Source organism: Procambarus clarkii, chromosome 11 (assembly GCF_040958095.1).
Source record: "Procambarus clarkii isolate CNS0578487 chromosome 11, FALCON_Pclarkii_2.0, whole genome shotgun sequence".
Lineage (NCBI taxonomy): Eukaryota > Metazoa > Arthropoda > Malacostraca > Decapoda > Cambaridae > Procambarus > Procambarus clarkii.
Window position 1 is genome coordinate 31,623,274 of NC_091160.1, and position 20,182 is coordinate 31,643,455.

General features: G+C 51.2%; 1 protein-coding gene across 1 annotated transcript in view; it reads left to right on the top strand.

Annotated features, from left to right (window-relative positions):
• Window positions 1-5,149: 5,149 nt before the first annotated feature.
• Window positions 5,150-20,182, top strand: part of LOC123758499 (ABC transporter G family member 6) — a 75,336-nt gene continuing 60,303 nt past the window's right edge. The window contains exons 1-12 of the mRNA XM_069323018.1: window positions 5,150-5,304; window positions 7,025-7,226; window positions 9,971-10,209; window positions 10,536-10,607; window positions 11,012-11,107; window positions 11,233-11,471; window positions 11,677-11,863; window positions 11,972-12,115; window positions 12,461-12,592; window positions 12,853-13,081; window positions 13,347-13,452; window positions 13,659-13,983. Coding sequence (XP_069179119.1) covers window positions 5,227-5,304; window positions 7,025-7,226; window positions 9,971-10,209; window positions 10,536-10,607; window positions 11,012-11,107; window positions 11,233-11,471; window positions 11,677-11,863; window positions 11,972-12,115; window positions 12,461-12,592; window positions 12,853-13,081; window positions 13,347-13,452; window positions 13,659-13,983 — 2,049 coding nt within the window. The 5' untranslated portion in view covers window positions 5,150-5,226. The remainder of the gene's footprint in view (window positions 5,305-7,024; window positions 7,227-9,970; window positions 10,210-10,535; window positions 10,608-11,011; window positions 11,108-11,232; window positions 11,472-11,676; window positions 11,864-11,971; window positions 12,116-12,460; window positions 12,593-12,852; window positions 13,082-13,346; window positions 13,453-13,658; window positions 13,984-20,182) is intronic.

Consider the following 20,182-nt stretch of genomic DNA (forward strand, 5'->3'; position numbering starts at 1 on the left):
GCAGAACTACGACTAGTCAATGAGAACTACGACTTGTCAAGCAGAACTACGACTAGTCAAGGAGAACTACGACTTGTCAAGGAGAACTACGACTAGTCAAGCAGAACTACGACTTGTCAAGGAGAACTACGACTTGTCAAGGAGAACTACGACTAGTCAAGCAGAACTACGACTTGTCAAGGAGAACTACGACTTGTCAAGGAGAACTACGACTTGTCAAGTAGAACTACGACTAGTCAAGCAGAACTACGACTAGTCAAGGAGAACTACGACTAGTCAAGGAGAACTACGACTAGTCAAGCAGAACTACGACTTGTCAAGGAGAACTACGACTTGTCAAGGAGAACTACGACTAGTCAAGCAGAACTACGACTTGTCAAGGAGAACTACGACTTGTCAAGGAGAACTACGACTAGTCAAGCAGAACTACGACTTGTCAAGGAGAACTACGACTAGTCAAGCAGAACTACGACTTGTCAAGCAGAACTACGACTTGTCAAGCAGCATTAAGACTTGTCAAGATATCACATGATGTATCTTTTCATAATAAAATTATTTTCATTTATTAAGTTGGGCAATTCCTATCCTATTAGTCAGTCTGCGACAACTTAGTGATTACTTAGTGATCAGTCGGTGACAACTAAGTGATTACTTAGTGATCAGTCGGTGACAACTAAGTGTTTACTTAGTGATCAGTCGGTGACAACTAAGTGATTACTTAGTGATCAGTCAATGACAACTTAGTGATCAGCCGGTGACAACTTAGTGATCAGTCAGTAGAAGCTAAGTGATTACTTAGTGATCAGTCGGTGACAACTTAATGATCAGTCAGTGACAACGTAGTGATCAGTCAGTGACAACTTAGTGATCAGTCAGTGACAACTTAGTGATCAGTCAGTGACAACTTAGTGATCAGTCAGTGACAACTTAGTGATCAGTCAGTGACGAGTCACTGACAGTTATCAGTGAGTTACCAGTTAGTGCCTAGATAGAGACCACTCAGAGCCCAGTTAGTGACCAGGCTGACTAGACAGTGACAGTCATCTGTGAGTGACCAGACAGTGACAGTCATCTGTGAGTGACCAGTGGCAGTCATCTGTGACTGACCAGACAGTGACAGTCATCTGTGAGTGACCAGACAGTGACAGTCATCTGTGAGTGACCAGTGACAGTCATCTGTGAGTGACCAGAGAATTAACCTCTTAATCCTGTGTATGTCTCCTTAGATCTCCACACCTATTGCGGTGTGGCCAATCACAGGATGGGTGACGGTGGCCTATAGCCAGGAGGGACTAGAGACGCCCAGCCTCACAGCTAGGAGGGGCTATAGAAGCTGAGCCTCACAGCTAGGAGGGACTATAGAAGCTCAGCCTCACAGCTACTAGGGACTATAGAAGCCCAGCCTCACAGCTAGGAGGGACTATAGAAGCCCAGCCTCACAGCTAGGAGGGACTATAGAAGCTGAGCCTCACAGCTAGGAGGGACTATAGAAGCTGAGCCTCACAGCTAGGAGGGACTATAGAAGCCCAGCCTCACAGCTAGGAGGGACTATAGAAGCTGAGCCTCACAGCTAGGAGGGACTATAGAAGCTGAGCCTCACAGCTAGGAGGGACTATAGAAGCCCAGCCTTACAGCTAGGAGGGACTATAGAAGCCCAGCCTCACAGCTAGGAGGGACTATAGAAGCCCAGCCTCACAGCTAGGAGGGACTATAGAAGCTGAGCCTCACAGCTAGGAGGGACTATAGAAGCTGAGCCTCACAGCTAGGAGGGACTATAGAAGCCCAGCCTCACAGCTAGGAGGGACTATAGAAGCTCAGCCTCACAGCTAGGAGGGGCTATAGAAGCCCAGCCTCACAGCTAGGAGGGACTAGAGACGCCCAGCCTCACAGCTAGGAGGGGCTATAGAAGCTGAACCTCACAGCTAGGAGGGACTATAGAAGCCCAGCCTTACAGCTAGGTGGGGCTATAAAAGCTGAGCCTCACAGCTAGGAGTGACTATAGAAGCCCAGCCTCACAGCTAGGAGGGGCTATAAAAGCTGAGCCTCAAAGCTAGGAGGGATTATAGAAGCCCAGCCTTACAGCTAGGAGGGACTATAGAAGCTGAGCCTCACAGCTAGGAGGGACTATAGAAGCCCAGCCTTACAGCTAGGAGGGACTATAGAAGCCCAGCCTTACAGCTAGGTGGGGCTATAAAAGCTGAGCCTCACAGCTAGGAGTGACTATAGAAGCCCAGCCTCACAGCTAGGAGGGGCTATAGAAGCTGAACCTCACAGCTAGAAGGGAATATAGAAGCCCAGCCTCACAGCTAGGAGGGACTATAGAAGCCCAGCCTCACAGCTAGGAGGGACTATAGAAGCCCAGCCTCACAGCTAGGAGGGACTATAGAAGCCCAGCCTCACAGCTAGGAGGGGCTATAGAAGCTGAGCCTCACAGCTAGGAGGGGCTATAGAAGCCCAGCCTCACAGCTAGGAGGGACTATAGAAGCCCAGCCTCACAGCTAGGAGGGACTATAGAAGCCCAGCCTTACAGCTAGGAGGGACTTTAGAAGCCTAGCCTCACAGCTAGGAGGGGCTATAGAAGCCTCACAGCCAGGAGGGACTATAGAAGCCCAGCCTCACAGCTAGGAGGGACTATAGAAGCCCAGCCTCACAGCTAGGAGGGACTATAGAAGCCCAGCCTCACAGCTAGGAGGGACTATAGAAGCCTCACAGCTAGGAGGGACTATAGAAGCCTCACAGCTAGGAGGGACTATAGAAGCCCAGCCTCACAGATAGGAGGGACTATAGAAGCCTCACAGCTAGGAGGGACTATAGAAGCCCAGCCTCACAGCTAGGAGGGACTATAGAAGCCCAGCCTCACAGCTAGGAGGGACTATAGAAGCCCAGCCTCACAGCTAGGAGGGACTATAGAAGCCTCACAACTAGGAGGGGCTATAGAAGCCTCACAGCCAGGAGGGACTATAGAAGCCCAGCCTCACAGATAGGAGGGACTATAGAAGCCTCACAGCTAGGAGGGACTATAGAAGCCTCACAGCTAGGAGGGACTATAGAAGCCTCACAGCTAGGAGGGACTATAGAAGCCCAGCCTCACAGCTAGGAGGGGCTATAGAAGCCTCACAGCCAGGAGGGACTATAGAAGCCCAGCCTCACAACTAGGAGGGGCTATAGAAGCCTCACAGCTAGGAGGGACTATAGAAGCCCAGCCTCACAGCTAGGAGGGGCTATAGAAGCCTCACAGCCAGGAGGGACTATAGAAGCCCAGCCTCACAGATAGGAGGGACTATAGAAGCCCAGCCTCACAGCTAGGAGGGACTATAGAAGCCTCACAGCTAGGAGGGACTATAGAAGCCCAGCCTCACAGCTAGGAGGGACTATAGAAGCCCAGCCTCACAGATAGGAGGGACTATAGAAGCCCAGCCTCACAGCTAGGAGGGACTATAGAAGCCTCACAGCTAGGAGGGACTATAGAAGCCCAGCCTCACAGATAGGAGGGACTATAGAAGCTGAGCCTCACAGATAGGAGGGACTATAGAAGCCCAGCCTCACAGATAGGAGGGACTATAGAAGCTGAGCCTCACAGCTAGGAGGGACTATAGAAGCCCAGCCTCACAGCCAGGAGGGACTATAGAAGCCCAGCCTCACAGATAGGAGGGACTATAGAAGCCTCACAGCTAGGAGGGACTATAGAAGCCCAGCCTCACAGATAGGAGGGACTATAGAAGCCCAGCCTCACAGATAGGAGGGACTATAGAAGCTGAGCCTCACAGATAGGAGGGACTATAGAAGCCCAGCCTCACAGCCAGGAGGGACTATAGAAGCCCAGCCTCACAGATAGGAGGGACTATAGAAGCTGAGCCTCACAGCCAGGAGGGACTATAGAAGCCCAGCCTCACAGATAGGAGGGACTATAGAAGCCCAGCCTCACAGCCAGGAGGGACTATAGAAGCCCAGCCTCACAGATAGGAGGGACTATAGAAGCCCAGCCTCACAGCTAGGAGGGACTATAGAAGCCCAGCCTCACAGCCAGGAGGGACTATAGAAGCCCAGCCTCACAGCTAGGAGGGACTATAGAAGCCCAGCCTCACAGCTAGGAGGGACTATAGAAGCCCAGCCTCACAGATCGGAGGGACTATAGAAGCCCAGCCTCACAGCTAGGAGGGACTATAGAAGCCCAGCCTCACAGCTAGGAGGGACTATAGAAGCCCAGCCTCACAGCCAGGAGGGACTATAGAAGCCCAGCCTCACAGCTAGGAGGGACTATAGAAGCCCAGCCTCACAGATCGGAGGGACTATAGAAGCCCAGCCTCACAGCTAGGAGGGACTATAGAAGCCCAGCCTCACAGCCAGGAGGGACTATAGAAGCCCAGCCTCACAGATAGGAGGGACTATAGAAGCCCAGCCTCACAGATAGGAGGGACTATAGAAGCCCAGCCTCACAGCTAGGAGGGGCTATAGAAGCCCAGCCTCACAGCCAGGAGGGACTATAAAAACTGAGACAGGTCAAATAACAGATAATGATGAAGAGATGATTAGTATTTTTAATAAATATTTTGTATCTGTATTTACTAAAGAGGAACTTAACAATATGCCTTCAGCCGAACAAGTCTATGTGGGTGGGGACGAGGACAGGTTGACGAGTTTAACAGTTACCAGGGAGGATGTTCTTAAACAAATAGTTAAACTCAAACCAAACAAATCCCCAGGGCCGGATGAAGTGTTTGCCAGGGTGCTTAAAGAATGCAAAGATGAGCTTTGCGACCCACTGTCTACCATATTTAATAAATTAATAGAGTTAGGCAGAGTGCCAGAGTTTTGGAAAGTTGCTAATGTGATACCAATTTTTAAGAAAGGAGATAGATCACTTGCGTCAAACTATCGACCAATTAGCCTAACGTATATTGTGGGAAAGTTACTTGAATCGATAATTGCAAATAAAATTCGTCTTCATCTTGAAAAACACAAATTAATAAATGAGTCGCAACATGGTTTTACAAATGGCCGTTCATGTTTAACAAATTTGCTAACTTTTTACTCTCTCTCTCTCTCTCCCTCTCCCTCTCCCTCTCTCTCTCTCTCTCTCTCTCTCTCCGTGGTCCAGAATCCTCCCCACTCTATTTTGGCCACCAAGAGTGTGGAGGTGATCTGGGAGGTGGTCCCAGGAGGCCGGAGTGGTCAGTCGTGCTGGGAGCTGGTGCCAGCAGCGTCGCCCACCACCACCACACACTGATGGCCAACGCTCTCCTCACAGACCTCCTCAGGTCCAAAACCTGCCAGCAGTCATGGAATCAACACCTGTTGGCGTCGGTGAGTGTGACACTATCATCCAACACCTGCTGGGGGTGGGTGAGTGTGTGTCAGTATCATCCAACACCTGCTGGGGGTCGGTGAGTGTGTGTCAGTATCATCCAACACCTGCTGGGGGTCGGTGAGTGTGTGTCAGTATCATCCAACACCTGTGGGGGTCGGTGAGTGCGACACTATCATCCAACACCTGCTGGGGTTCGGTGAGTGCGACACTATCATCCAACACCTGCTGGGGGTCGGTGAGTGTGTGTGTCAGTATCATCCAACACCTGCTGGGGGTGTGTGAATGTGTCCCTATCATCCAACACCTGCTGGGGGTCGGTGAGTGCGACACTATCATCCACGACCTGCTGGGGGTCGGTGTGTGTGTGTGTCACTATCATCCAACACCTGCTGGGGGTCGGTGAGTGTGTGTGTCAGTATCATCCAACACCTGCTGGGGGTCGGTGAGTGTGACACTATCATCCAACACCTGCTGGGGGTCGGTGTGTGTGTGTGTCACTATCATCCAACACCTGCTGGGGGTCGGTGTGTGTCCCCAGGATACTGATGACAGAGGTCCCCAGGATAGTGATGACTGTGATCCCCCAGATAGTGATGACAGTGATCTCCAGGATAGTGATGACAGAGGTCCCCAGAGGTCCCCTGTCTTCACCCTGGCTCTTATGGCTGTCTTCACCCTGGCTCTTAAGGTTGTCTTCACCCTGGCTCTTATGGCTGTCTTCACCCTGGCTCTTATGGCTGTCTTCACCCAGGCTCTTAAGGCTGTCTTCACCCTGGCTCTTAAGGCTGTCTTCACCCTGGCTCTTAAGGTTGTCTTCACCCTGGCTCTTATGGCTGTCTTCACCCTGGCTCTTATGGCTGTCTTCACCCTGGCTCTTAAGGCTGTCTTCACCCTGGCTCTTAAGGCTGTCTTCACCCTGGCTCTTATGGCTGTCTTCACCCTGGCTCTTATGGCTGTCTTCACCCTGGCTCTTATAGCTGTCTTCACCCTGGCTCTTAAGGCTGTCTTCACCCAGGCTCTTAAGGCTGTCTTCACCCTGGCTCTTATGGCTGTCTTCACCCTGGCTCTTATGGCTGTCTTCACCCTGGCTCTTATGGCTGTCTTCACCCTGGCTCTTAAGGCTGTCTTCACCCAGGCTCTTAAGGCTGTCTTCACCCTGGCTCTTATGGCTGTCTTCACCCTGGCTCTTAAGGCTGTCTTCACCCTGGCTCTTAAGGCTGTCTTCACCTTGGCTCATAAGGCTGTCTTCACCTTGGCTCATAAGGCTGTCTTCACCTTGGCTCTTAAGGCTGTCTTCACCCTGGCTCTTAAGGCTGTCTTCACCCTGGCTCATAAGGCTGTCTTCACCCTGGCTCTTATGGCTGTCTTCACCTTGGCTCTTAAGGCTGTCTTCACCCTGGCTCATAAGGCTGTCTTCACCCTGGCTCTTATGGCTGTCTTCACCCTGGCTCTTATGGCTGTCTTCACCCTGGCTCATAAGGCTGTCTTCACCCTGGCTCTTAAGGCTGTCTTCACCCTGGCTCTTAAGGCTGTCTTCACCCTGGCTCTTATGGCTGTCTTCACCCTGGCTCTTAAGGCTGTCTTCACCCTGGCTCTTAAGGCTGTCTTCGCCCATCCAGGTGCTGAATAGTCACACTGGCTTAGCTCTTTCTCCAGATAATCACCTCCCCCAATCCGCTAGTGTGGGAAGGTTAATTACTCAAAGGTGCCCCGCAGGTGAGCGAGGGGGGACAGGTGCCGTCCAGCAGCACCAGTGACGGGTCCCTGGTGATGACGGGGGCCCCGGACCCCATCACCTACACCTGGGACGCCGTCAACGTCTTCATCAGCGCCGGGGTGCTGCCCCGTAGGTGTCAGGGGCCTCCTACATCCTCCACCAGTCACAACGCCGCCTCACAAGTCCACATCCTCAAGAATGGTGAGTACCGACCTACCAGTGTTGGGCGAGGGAGGGTGGATGATGCCTCTCTCTTAGGAGGGAGGGTGGATGATGTCTCTCTTAGGAGGAAGGGTGGATGATGTCTCTCTTAGGAGGAAGGGTGGATGATGCCTCTCTTAGGAGGAAGGGTGGATGATGCCTCTCTTAGGAGGGAGGGTGGATGATGCCTCTCTTAGGAGGGAGGGTGGATGATGCCTCTCTTAGGAGGGAGGGTGGATGATGCCTCTCTTAGGAGGGAGGGTGGATGATGCCTCTCTTAGGAGGGAGGGTGGATGATGCCTCTCTTAGGAGGGAGGGTGGATGATGCCTCTCTTAGGAGGGAGGGTGGATGATGCCTCTCTTAGGAGGGAGGGTGGATGATGCCTCTCTTAGGAGGGAGGGTGGATGCTGCCTCTCTCAGGAGGTTGTCCATAACGATAATAACCCGGTTCGAGGACGACCTCCCAGCGCTGCCTGGCTCGATAACTGTTTATTATATATAAACAAAGCCGCCATGATGAAGGCAAGATGTAGAGGTTTCGTTAGTGAGCACTTAAGTGATTGATGATTCCTGACACTGTTCAGTAGAGGTGAATACACTTTGGGGGCAAGGTGACACTGTGGGGGCAAGGTGACACTGTGGGGGAAGGTGACACTGTGGGGCAAGGTGACACTGTGGGGCAAGGTGACACTGTGGGGCAAGGTGACACTGTGGGGCAAGGTGACACTGTGGGGGGCAAGGTGACACTGTGGGGCAAGGTGACATTGTGGGGGGCAAGGTGACATTGTGGGGGGCAAGGTGACACTGTGAGAGCAAGGTGACACTGTGGGGGGCAAGGTGACAATGTGGGGGGCAAGGTGACACTGTGGGGGCCAGGTGACACTGTGGGGGCAAGGTGACACTGTGGGGGCAAGGTGACACTGTGGGGGCAAGGTGACACTGTGGGGGGCAAGGTGACACTGTGGGGGCAAGGTGACACTGTGGGGGGCAAGGTGACACTGTGGGGGGCAAGGTGACACTGTGGGGGCCAGGTGACACTGTGGGGCCAGGTGACACTGTGGGGCCAGGTGACACTGTGGGGCCAGGTGACACTGTGGGGCCAGGTGACACTGTGCAGGCAAGGTGACACTGTGCAGGCAAGGTGACACTGTGCAGGCAAGGTGACACTGTGGGGGCAAGGTGACACTGTGCGGGCAAGGTGACACAGAGGGGGCTAGGTGACTGTGGGGGCTAGGTGACACTGTGGGGGCTAGGTGACACTGTGGGAGCAAGGTGACACTGTGGGAGCAAGGTGACACTGTGGGAGCAAGGTGACACTCTGAGGCAAGGTGTTACGGCCACAATGCGTCGCAACTGGGTTCTTTTCTGATGGTACTAAAGTTCTGGTATCTGGCCCCAAGTTAGTAGAGGCTTTCAAGGGGTGAGCGCAGTAATGCAAGTAAAACAAAAGGGGGAGGTACATTAAATACAACAGTTCATCACTTTATCCATATATATATATATATATATATATATATATATATATATATATATATATATATATAAAACTCTTAAAGGAAGTATTACTACACTATATGTACACCAACGTCTCTCTCAGAAGACACTAAACACTCGGCGAAGCTCAATCGATGCAGTCTTGTACCGTGTTTTCTCATCCGTGGTACTTCTCTCAGTGGGTACCGGGAAACAACAATGAGTCTACACTGGCCACGGGCCAGCCAAGCCACAATCCCACTAAGTGCCTCTTCGTGAAGGCCCACAACCACAGACCAGCCTGTTGCTGGCAGGTACCAATCAGCTTCGCGCTGCTGGGCCACTTCACTTGCAGATACTAGGGTATTGAGCCCTAGGCAGGAGCTTCGTGCAACTCGCTGGTTACTCTCCTCTTCGGCACCACAGTCAGTTGTCTCTTCTACTAGCCAGCCCCGGGTATGGCGAATCCCGTCACTGCCACTCCACAGGTGGACAGTAGAACACTTCAGTTCTCTTCTGGCGGCGGCTCACTGCTTCCTTAAAGCAGTCTGGTGTAGAGACCTTGGCTGCCCTGGGTAGACTGCCTGTCCTTACATCACAGCTGCCCTACGTCGACTCTGTGAATACAGACACGTCATCAGTACACTGGGACACTACATGGGACCACTGGGAAACATCACTTACTGGCTTAGACACATACATCCAACTCCGCTTATGATAGATGGCGCTGCTTTTCTAAACATCACCTCACTAGAGGTCAGCACCAGCTACCTCACGAGCTGACTAGAACAGGAATCTATCGTCTCTTGCCGGTATATTCCTGTCGCCCCTAGATGGCGTCGTCCATGTTGTGGGGGGTTTCGGGAGCGGACTCACAGATGGCGTTGATGTCACTGCTCCATGCTGTGATGATGAACTTGGGTTCGTAACACAAGGTGACACTGTGGGAGCAAGGTGACACTTGAACCAAAGCAACAATTAGCCGTGTCTGCCAAACTCTCACATCCTGGATCAAGTTATTTTAACACGGGACAATAAAGTACAGGTGGATGCTGCACAAAGTACACACACATAAAGTACTCCAAGTGTGCAGGAGAGGAGACACAAGGTGTACACTCTCCCAGGTCTTCAACAACATTACTAACTGTAACGCAACACAGTTTTACCCAGCGCGCGTGTGTGTGCTCCTGCGATATTACACATATTTCCGGCTTGGATCAGCCAGAAATATAACTTGCAGCAGCTCCCATTTGAGTCTACCATGTTGCAGTGACCGGGATCTGCCGCCCCGGGGAGCTGCTGGCCATCATGGGGGCGTCGGGGGCCGGCAAGACGACGCTCCTCAACGTCCTCACTCACCGCAACAACGACAAGCTGCGCGTCACCGGCGACATATTCGTCAACGGGTCTCGTGTTGACCCCGAGGACCTCACCAGCCGCTCCGCTTACGTCCAGCAGGACGACCTCTTCGTCGGCACCCTCACTGTGAGGGAGCAACTCATCTTCCAGGTGTGTCCACCCACCTCTGCTACACTACAGGTACAGTCTATGTAGTCCTCTCACATCTGAGGGACTGAGACGGTTGAGCATGTTTCTTTTCACCTGATGCATCTGTTCGCCTAAGTGCCCGGGAATTAGAGAGCTGTTGTGGGCAGCATTCTGGGGAAGGTCAGTAGTTGGCCCGACAATACGGAAGTCATAAGGTTACCGATCAAAAATAAAATATATAAAATTTGAGAATGGTTCGTGAATAGACAATGTTAGAAGTCTCAATATTTTGCAGTTGCAATGGTAGTCATTAATGGGTCTAACAGAGGATGTTCTTGTACTGCCAGGCACTGCTGCGCATGGACCACCAGCTGTCGTACGACGAGCGAGTCAGGCGGGTGAACCAAGTCATCATGGAGGTGAGCACGTCGACGTAGACGGCGCTGTCGTGCAGCGGCTCTTGCTCTATTGTATCCTTAATATTAACTCTTCACAAATGGTACGAATCTAAGCTATTTTAAGATTTTGTTTATTTTTTGTTTGTTTTCACATGTCCTAGAATACTTAGTTACTGTGCTCTCTAAGCCCATTGCGTGAGTGTGTAACTTTCCCACTGCCGTTCACAGAATGAGTAAGGCGCACGTAATAAATATAATAGTAGGCATCCATCAGTCTCAGGAGACTATGGAGTTGTGCTCTGGTTATCGGTCTAGAGTGGCCTCTCCAGGGCGTATAAGCCTGGGTAGGTTGCAGTGACTCTAAAGACAAGAACTGATACGACGTTGTTTAGATCCTCAAACTCAGCAAATCTCGTTTTCTGCAGCTGGGCCTGACCAAGTGTGAGAACACATACATCGGCTTCTCCGAGAGCAAGAGAATATCTGGCGGGGAGAAGAAGAGACTCAGCTTCGCCTGTGAGGTGCGTTACTCCATACTGTGTTAGTGATCACACACTCGTCCGCTACACATACTACTCCACGACACACTCAAACGCCTCCTCTTGCCTCTCATAACACGTGCTAACAATCATGTTCCTTATGACAGGTGCTGACCAACCCGTCTCTCATGTTCTGCGACGAGCCCACCTCCGGCCTCGACTCCTTCATGGCCCAGAACGTGGTTGCCATGATGAAGAACATGGCTGAGCGAGGCAAGACCATCATCTCCACCATCCACCAGCCCAGCTCCGAGGTCTACGCCATGTTCGACCGCGTCTTGCTGATGGCGGAGGGCCGCGTCGCCTTCCTGGGCAGCACTGACGAGGCTCTCAAGTTCTTCAACAAGTAAGCTCAAACTCAACCAAGATATGACGCTGGTTGACAAGACTGGCGACTATACATTGTCATATATTATACTTCAAGACTACCTTCTAAGACAACGAAGTTGAATTTATAAAGCTATGCCATTAGGTCATTAATTAAATGATAAATAATAAGGATTTTACTAATGACATATCACCTAGTTTTCACCAACTTTCGTCTTATTTAGTTTGAATCTGAGGTGTCCTGAGCAGTTCAATCCCTCGGATTTCTTCATTGACCAACTGTCTGTGGAGCCTGGCAAGGTGTCGTCCTCACAGAGGAGGATAGCCATGATCTGCGACGTCTTCGACGCCAGCGAACTATGCCTGGCCATGACCCAGGACGTCCTCAACAACCACACGCCTCACATACAGGTTTGCTAAACGCTCTCTGTAACTCAAACCTTATAAACCCCCCCGACAAGAGGACGTGCGTGGGGTACATATTCTAATATTCTGCTCCCGGATTCCCCCTCTTTCCAGGATTCCAGCACCCGCACCCAGCCGAAGGACACCTCGCCCTACAAAACCTCGTGGTGCGCCCAGTTCCAGGCTCTGGTGTGGCGAGCTTGGCTTGAGGTCCTGCGGGAACCACACCTCGTCAGAATCCGTTTTTTCCAGCTCATGGTGAGTATTGTTAGTGTAACTCTTGAACTAAATTCTTCCGCAATTGCGGATTTCTCTTTATGAAGACTTAGAGATTTAAAATACTATTAATTTGCTCACTTGGGATCAAACATTTTTTTAATCTAAAGTTTCTAAGTGTTCATTGAACACAACTGCATAGTCAGTCGGGGAGGGGGGCTCTTCTTGTTTCTAGTTTCTATTGCATTAATTGATTTATTAGTGTCGGTGGTGGTGGAAGCGGTGTTGATGATGGCAGTGCTGGTTGCTGTTGTGGTGGTGGTGGTTGTGGTGGTGGTGGTGGTAGTGGTGGTGGAAGACTATAATAACCATTAAGATATGCTGCAGGCCCTGGCGGTGCTGATAGGAGTGCTGTATCTTGGTCAGAAGATGAACGAAATTGGTGTCTTCAACATCAACGGCGTTCTCTTCCTTATAATCACCAACATGACCTTCCAGAACGTTACCACTGTCGTCAATGTAAGTCGCTGTGATTCACATCTTCCCGTTACAGTGTTGTAAATACAGTAACTACGTTAAGATTATATTATTACAAACAACTTACTTCCGTGATTGTTTGAGTAGATAAATGTACTGAATATTGCCTTGCATATTTAGTGCATTGCTTTTCCCCCTCACACCTATGTCTCCACCTGCTAAAGCACACCAGTACCATCAGTCTGGTGGTCCCATAAACAGATACCGTCAGTCTAACTGGGGTTGATGCCTTGTGCTTGCAGACCTTCTGCTCGCAGAAGGAACTCTTCCTGAGGGAGCACTACAACGGCATGTACCGCGTCGACGTCTACTTCTTGGCCAAAAACTTGGTGCAGATTCCCTTCTTCACCCTCTACGCCTTCTTCTATACGGCCATCATCTACTTCCCCATCGGTCTCAACCCAAGTCTCGAGCGGTTCCTCCTGTGTTCCCTGGTCACGGTCCTCGTCTCCTGGTGCACTGTCTCCTTCGGTCAGTAACCCTCCATCCTTGTTTTATCTCAGTCAGTAACCCTCCATCCTTGTTTGTCTCAGTCAGTAACCCTCCATCCTTGTTTGTCTCAGTCAGTAACCCTCCATCCTTGTTTGTCTCAGTCAGACAAAGAGGAACACTCACACATAGAGGAACGTTCTGTACACGGGAAGTCTTACGCTATGTATTACAATGTTGTGTTCAAGTGCTGACGTTGACTGCAAGGGTCGGTAGAGCAAGTCATGTTTTGTCTGGTGGGTTACAGGTTACCTGTTGTCCTGCGTCTCCACCAGCGTCAACATGGGCCTCACTCTCCTGGGCCCCACCACCCTCCCACTGATGATCTTCAGCGGCTTCTTCATCAACATCAGGTGCTGCCCTCTTCATCAACATTCTCTCCATCACGCTTACAACAAATCGGCTTGTATAGGTGATGGTGGACCATATAAACCTTTGATGGCTTGCAAGTTTGTGATGTATAATCAGTCATTATGAAGCTTATTTTTAAGTAATCTCTGTCACTTTCAGGCGTATTTTCTATTCATACTTTCTAACTTTCCTTTTCTGTTCGGTGTAGATCAACGCCGTGGCCGCTGAAGGCCTTCGAGTACCTGTCGTGGTTCAGCTTGGGCAACGAGCTGCTGGTGGTGAACCAGTGGGACGGGGTACACAACCTCACCTGCACGGGTGTCAAGACCTGCTTCGCGGACGGCGAAGCAGTCATCAAGCGCCTTGGCTTCTCCCAAGATAATTTGGTCTTCGACTTCGCCTTGCTCATCGGTCTCACTGTGGGCTACAGGGCGCTGGCCTTTGGCGTGCTCCTGATGCGCACCTACAGGAGCAAGCCCCGCTGCCGGGCCGTCCCCATGACGCCTGACGCGGCCCAGGGGGACATCACAAAGGTGTGACACACACACACAACAAGACGGCGAAGAATGCATCAAGGTCTCCAATCTTCGGCGTGGTGCCTCGATACACTCATAGCGTTTGAAAAGACCGCAAGATTTCGTGCTATCTATTGCATCCTATCCTTTCCCTACCCTTGATCTTATCACTCCACTGGCAGCGGTACCTGCTTTACTGTCTAGTACAACCCGTCCAATCAAGACACAATACAACCCGTCCAGTCAAGACCCAATACAACCCGTCCAGTCAAGACACAATACAACCCGTCCAGTCAAGACGCAATATAACCCGCCCAGTCAAGACGCAATACAACCCGTCCAGTCAAGACACAATGCAACCCGTCCAGTCAAGACGCAATACAATCCGTCCAGTCAAGACGCAATACAACCCGTCCAGTCAAGACGCAATACAACCCGTCTAGTCAAGACGCAATACAACCCGTCCAGTCAAGACGCAATACAACCTGTCCAGTCAAGACGCAATACAACCCCGTCCAGTCAAGACGGAATACAACCCGTCCAGTCAAGACGCAATACAACCTGTCAAGGTAAGAAGTCATACAACCTTCTTAAATACAATACAATATCTCTCAAGATGCGCGTCGACCTATTAAAAAGCAGTAACTCCGGTTGAGTCAAGCAGCATTAGGACTTGTCAAGCAGAATTACGACTAGTCAAGGAGAACTACGACTAGTCAAGGAGAACTACGACTAGTCAAGGAGAACTACGACTAGTCAAGGAGAACTACGACTTGTCAAGCAGAATTACGACTAGTCAAGGAGAACTACGACTAGTCAAGGAGAACTACGACTTGTCAAGCAGAACTACGACTTGTCAAGCAGAATTACGACTAGTCAAGGAGAACTACGACTAGTCAAGGAGAACTACGACTAGTCAAGGAGAACTACGACTTGTCAAGCAGAATTACGACTAGTCAAGGAGAACTACGACTAGTCAAGCAGAACTACGACTAGTCAAGGAGAACTACGACTTGTCAAGCAGAACTACGACTAGTCAAGCAGAACTACGACTAGTCAAGCAGAACTACGACTTGTCAAGGAGAACTACGACTAGTCAAGGAGAACTACGACTAGTCAAGCAGAACTACGACTAGTCAAGCAGAACTACGACTTGTCAAGGAGAACTACGACTAGTCAAGCAGAACTACGACTAGTCAAGGAGAACTACGACTTGTCAAGGAGAACTACGACTAGTCAAGCAGAACTACGACTAGTCAAGGAGAACTACGACTAGTCAAGGAGAACTACGACTAGTCAAGGAGAACTACGACTTGTCAAGCAGAACTACGACTTGTCAAGGAGAACTACGACTAGTCAAGCAGAACTACGACTAGTCAAGGAGAACTACGACTAGTCAAGGAGAACTACGACTAGTCAAGGAGAACTACGACTTGTCAAGCAGAACTACGACTTGTCAAGGAGAACTACGACTAGTCAAGGAGAACTACGACTTGTCAAGCAGAATTACGACTAGTGAAGGAGAACTACGACTTGTCAAGGAGAACTACGACTAGTCAAGGAGAACTATGACTTGTCAAGGAGAACTACGACTAGTCAAGCAGAACTACGACTAGTCAAGGAGAACTACGACTTGTCAAGCAGAACTACGACTTGTCAAGCAGAACTACGACTAGTCAAGCAGCATTAAGACTTGTCAAGATATCACATGATGTATCTTTTCATAATAAAACTATTTTCATTTATTAAGTTGGCAATTCCTATCCTATTAGTCAGTCTGCGACAACTTAGTGATTACTTAGTGATCAGTCGGTGACAACTAAGTGATTACTTAGTGATCAGTCGGTGACAACTAAGTGATTACTAGTGATCAGTCAATGACAACTTAGTGATCAGCCGGTGACAACTTAGTGATCAGTCAGTAGAAGCTAAGTGATTACTTAGTGATCAGTCGGTGACAACTTAATGATCAGTCAGTGACAACTTAGTGATCAGTGAGTGACAACTTAGTGATCAGTCAGTGACAACTTAGTGATCAGTCAGTGACAACTTAGTGATCAGTCAGTGACAACTTAGTGATCAGTCGGTGACAACTTAGTGATCAGTCGGTGACAAGTTAGTGATCAGTCAGTGACGAGTCACTGACAGTTATCAGTGAGTTACCAGTTAGTGCCTAGATAGAGACCACTCAGAGCCCAGTTAGTGACCAGGCTGACTAGACAGTGACAGTCATCTGTGAGTGACCAGACAGTGACAGTCATCTATAAGTGACCAGACAGTGACAGTCATCTGTGAGTGACCAGACAGTGACAGTCATCTGTGAGTGACCAGTGACAGTCATCTGTGAGTGACCAGTGACAGTCATCTGTGAGTGACCAGAGAATTAACCTCTTAATCCTGTGTATGTCTCCTTAGATCTCCACACCTATTGCGGTGTGGCCACTCACAGGATGGGTGACGGTGGCCTATAGCCAGGAGGGACTAGAGACGCTCAGCCTCACAGCTAGGAGGGGCTATAGAAGCTGAGCCTCACAGCTAGGAGGGACTATAGAAGCCCAGCCTCACAGCTAGGAGGGACTATAGAAGCCCAGCCTCACAGCTAGGAGGGACTATAGAAGCTGAGCCTCACAGCCAGGAGGGACTATAGAAGCTGAGCCTCACAGCTAGGAGGGACTATAGAAGCTGAGCCTCACAGCCAGGAGGGACTATAGAAGCTGAGCCTCACAGCTAGGAGGGACTATAGAAGCCCAGCCTCACAGCTAGGAGGGACAATAGAAGCCCAGCCTCACAGCTAGGAGGGGCTATAGAAGCTGAGCCTCACAGCCAGGAGGGACTATGGAAGCCCAGCCTCACAGCTAGGAGGGACTATAGAAGCCCAGCCTCACAGCCAGGAGGGACTATAGAAGCCCAGCCTCACAGCTAGGAGGGGCTATAGAAGCCCAGCCTCACAGCCAGGAGGGACTATAGAAGCTGAGCCTCACAGCTAGGAGGGACTATAGAAGCTGAGCCTCACAGCTAGGAGGGGCTATAGAAGCCCAGCCTTACAGCTAGGTGGGGCTATAAAAGCTGAGCCTCAAAGCTAGGAGGGACTATAGAAGCCCAGCCTCACAGCTAGGAGGGACTATAGAAGCTGAGCCTCACAGCTAGGAGGGACAATAGAAGCCCAGCCTCACAGCTAGGAGGGGCTATAGAAGCTAAGCCTCACAGCTAGGAGGGGCTATAGAAGCCTCACAGCCAGGAGGGACTATAGAAGCTGAGCCTCACAGCCAGGAGGGGCTATAGAAGCCCAGCCTCACAGCTAGGAGGGACTATAGAAGCCCAGCCTCACAGCTAGGAGGGACCATAGAAGCCTCACAGCTAGGAGGGACTATAGAAGCCCAGCCTCACAGCTAGGAGGGACTATAGAAGCCCAGCCTCACAGCTAGGAGGGACTATAGAAGCCCAGCCTCACAGCTAGGAGGGACTATAGAAGCCCAGCCTCACAGCTAGGAGGGACTATAGAAGCCCAGCCTCACAGCTAGGAGGGACTATAGAAGCCCAGCCTCACAGCTAGGAGGGACTATAGAAGCCTCACAGCTAGGAGGGACTATAGAAGCCCAGCCTCACAGCTAGGAGGGGCTATAGAAGCTGAGCCTCACAGCTAGGAGGGACTATAGAAGCCCAGCCTCACAGCTAGGAGGGACTATAGAAGCTGAGCCTCACAGCTAGGAGGGACTATAGAAGCCCAGCCTCACAGCTAGGAGGGACTATAGAAGCCTCACAGCTAGGAGGGACTATAGAAGCCCAGCCTCACAGCTAGGAGGGGCTATAGAAGCCTCACAGCTAGGAGGGACTATAGAAGCCCAGCCTCACAGCTAGGAGGGACTATAGAAGCCAAGCCTTACAGCTAGGAGGGGCTATAGAAGCCTCACAGCTAGGAGGGGCTATAGAAGCCTCACAGCTAGGAGGGGCTATAGAAGCCTCACAGCTAGGAGGGACTATAGAAGCCTCACAGCTAGGAGGGACTATAGAAGCCCAGCCTCACAGCTAGGAGGGGCTATAGAAGCCTCACAGCTAGGAGGGACTATAGAAGCCCAGCCTCACAGCTAGGAGGGACTATAGAAGCCAAGCCTTACAGCTAGGAGGGGCTATAGAAGCCTCACAGCTAGGAGGGGCTATAGAAGCCTCACAGCTAGGAGGGGCTATAGAAGCCTCACAGCTAGGAGGGACTATAGAAGCCTCACAGCTAGGAGGGGCTATAGAAGCCCAGCCTCACAGCTAGGAGGGACAATAGAAGCCCAGCCTCACAGCTAGGAGGGACTATAGAAGCCCAGCCTCACAGCTAGGAGGGACTATAGAAGCTGAGCCTCACAGCTAGGAGGGACTATAGAAGCCCAGCCTCACAGCTAGGAGGGACTATAGAAGCTGAGCCTCACAGCTAGGAGGGACTATAGAAGCTGAGCCTCACAGCTAGGAGGGACTATAGAAGCCCAGCCTCACAGCTAGGAGGGACTATAGAAGCTGAGCCTCACAGCTAGGAGGGACTATAGAAGCTGAGCCTCACAGCTAGGAGGGGCTATAGAAGCCCAGCCTCACAGCTAGGAGGGACTATAGAAGCTGAGCCTCACAGCTAGGAGGGACTATAGAAGCTGAGCCTCACAGCTGGGAGGGGCTATAGAAGCTGAGCCTCACAGCTAGGAGGGGGTATAGAAGCTGAGCCTCACAGCTAGGAGGGGCTATAGAAGCTGAGCCTCACAGCTAGGAGGGGCTATAGAAGCCCAGCCTCACAGCTAGGAGGGGCTGTAGAAGCCTAGCCTCACAGCTAGGAGGGGCTATAGAAGCCTAGCCTCACAGCTAGGAGGGGCTACAGAAGCCCAGCCTCACAGCTAGGAGGGACTATAGAAGCCTAGCCTCACAGCTAGGAGGGACTATAGAAGCTGAGCCTCACAGCTAGGAGGGACTCTAGAAGCTGAGCCTCACAACTAGGAGGGGCTATAGAAGCTGAGCCTCACAGCTAGGAGGGGTTATAGAAGCCCAGCCTCACAGCTAGGAGGGGCTATAGAAGCCTAGCCTCACAGCTAGGAGGGGCTATAGAAGCCTAGCCTCACAGCTAGGAGGGGCTATAGAAGCTGAGCCTCACAGCTAGGAGGGGCTATAGAAGCTGAGCCTCACAGCTAGGAGGGACTATAGAAGCCTGACAGCTAGGAGGGACTATACAAGCCTCACAGCCAGGAGGTACTATAGAAGCCTCCTAGTTGAAGGGACTATAGAAGCCTCACAGCTAGGAGGGGCTATAGAAGCTGAGCCTCACAGCCAGGAGGGACTATAGAAGCCTCCTAGTTGAAGGGACTATAGAAGCCTCACAGCTAGGAGGGGCTATAGAATCTGAGCCTCACAGCTATGAGGGACTATAGAAGCTGAGCCTCACAGCTAGGAGGGACTATAGAAGCTGAGCCTCACAGCTAGGAGGGACTATAGAAGCTGAGCCTCACAGCTAGGAGGGACTATAGAAACCTCACAGCTAGGAGGGACTATAGAAGCTGAGCCTCACAGCTAGGAGAGACTATAGAAGCCCAGCCTCACAGCTAGGAGGGACTATAGAAGCTGAGCCTCACAGCTAGGAGGGACTATAGAAGCCCAGCCTCACAGCTAGGAGGGACTATAGAAGCCCAGCCTCACAGCTAGGAGGGGCTATAGAAGCCCAGCCTCACAGCTAGGAGGGACTATAGAAGCCCAGCCTCACAGCTAGGAGGGACTATAGAAGCCCAGCCTCACAGCTAGGAGGGGCTATAGAAGCTGAGCCTCACAGCTATGAGGGACTATAGAAGCTGAGCCTCACAGCTAGGAGGGACTATAGAAGCTGAGCCTCACAGCTAGGAGGGACTATAGAAGCTGAGCCTCACAGCTAGGAGGGACTATAGAAACCTCACAGCTAGGAGGGACTATAGAAGCCCAGCCTCACAGCTAGGAGGGACTATAGAAGCTGAGCCTCTCAGCTAGGAGGGGCTATAGAAGCCCAGCCTCACAGCTAGGAGGGACTATAGAAGCCCAGCCTCACAGCTAGGAGGGACTATAGAAGCCCAGCCTCACAGCTAGAAGGGACTATAGAAGCTGAGCCTCACAGCTAGGAGGGGCTATAGAAGCCCAGCCTCGCAGCTAGGAGGGACTATAGAAGCTAAGCCTCACAGCTTGGAGGGACTATAGAAGCTGAGCCTCACAGCTAGGAGGGACTATAGAA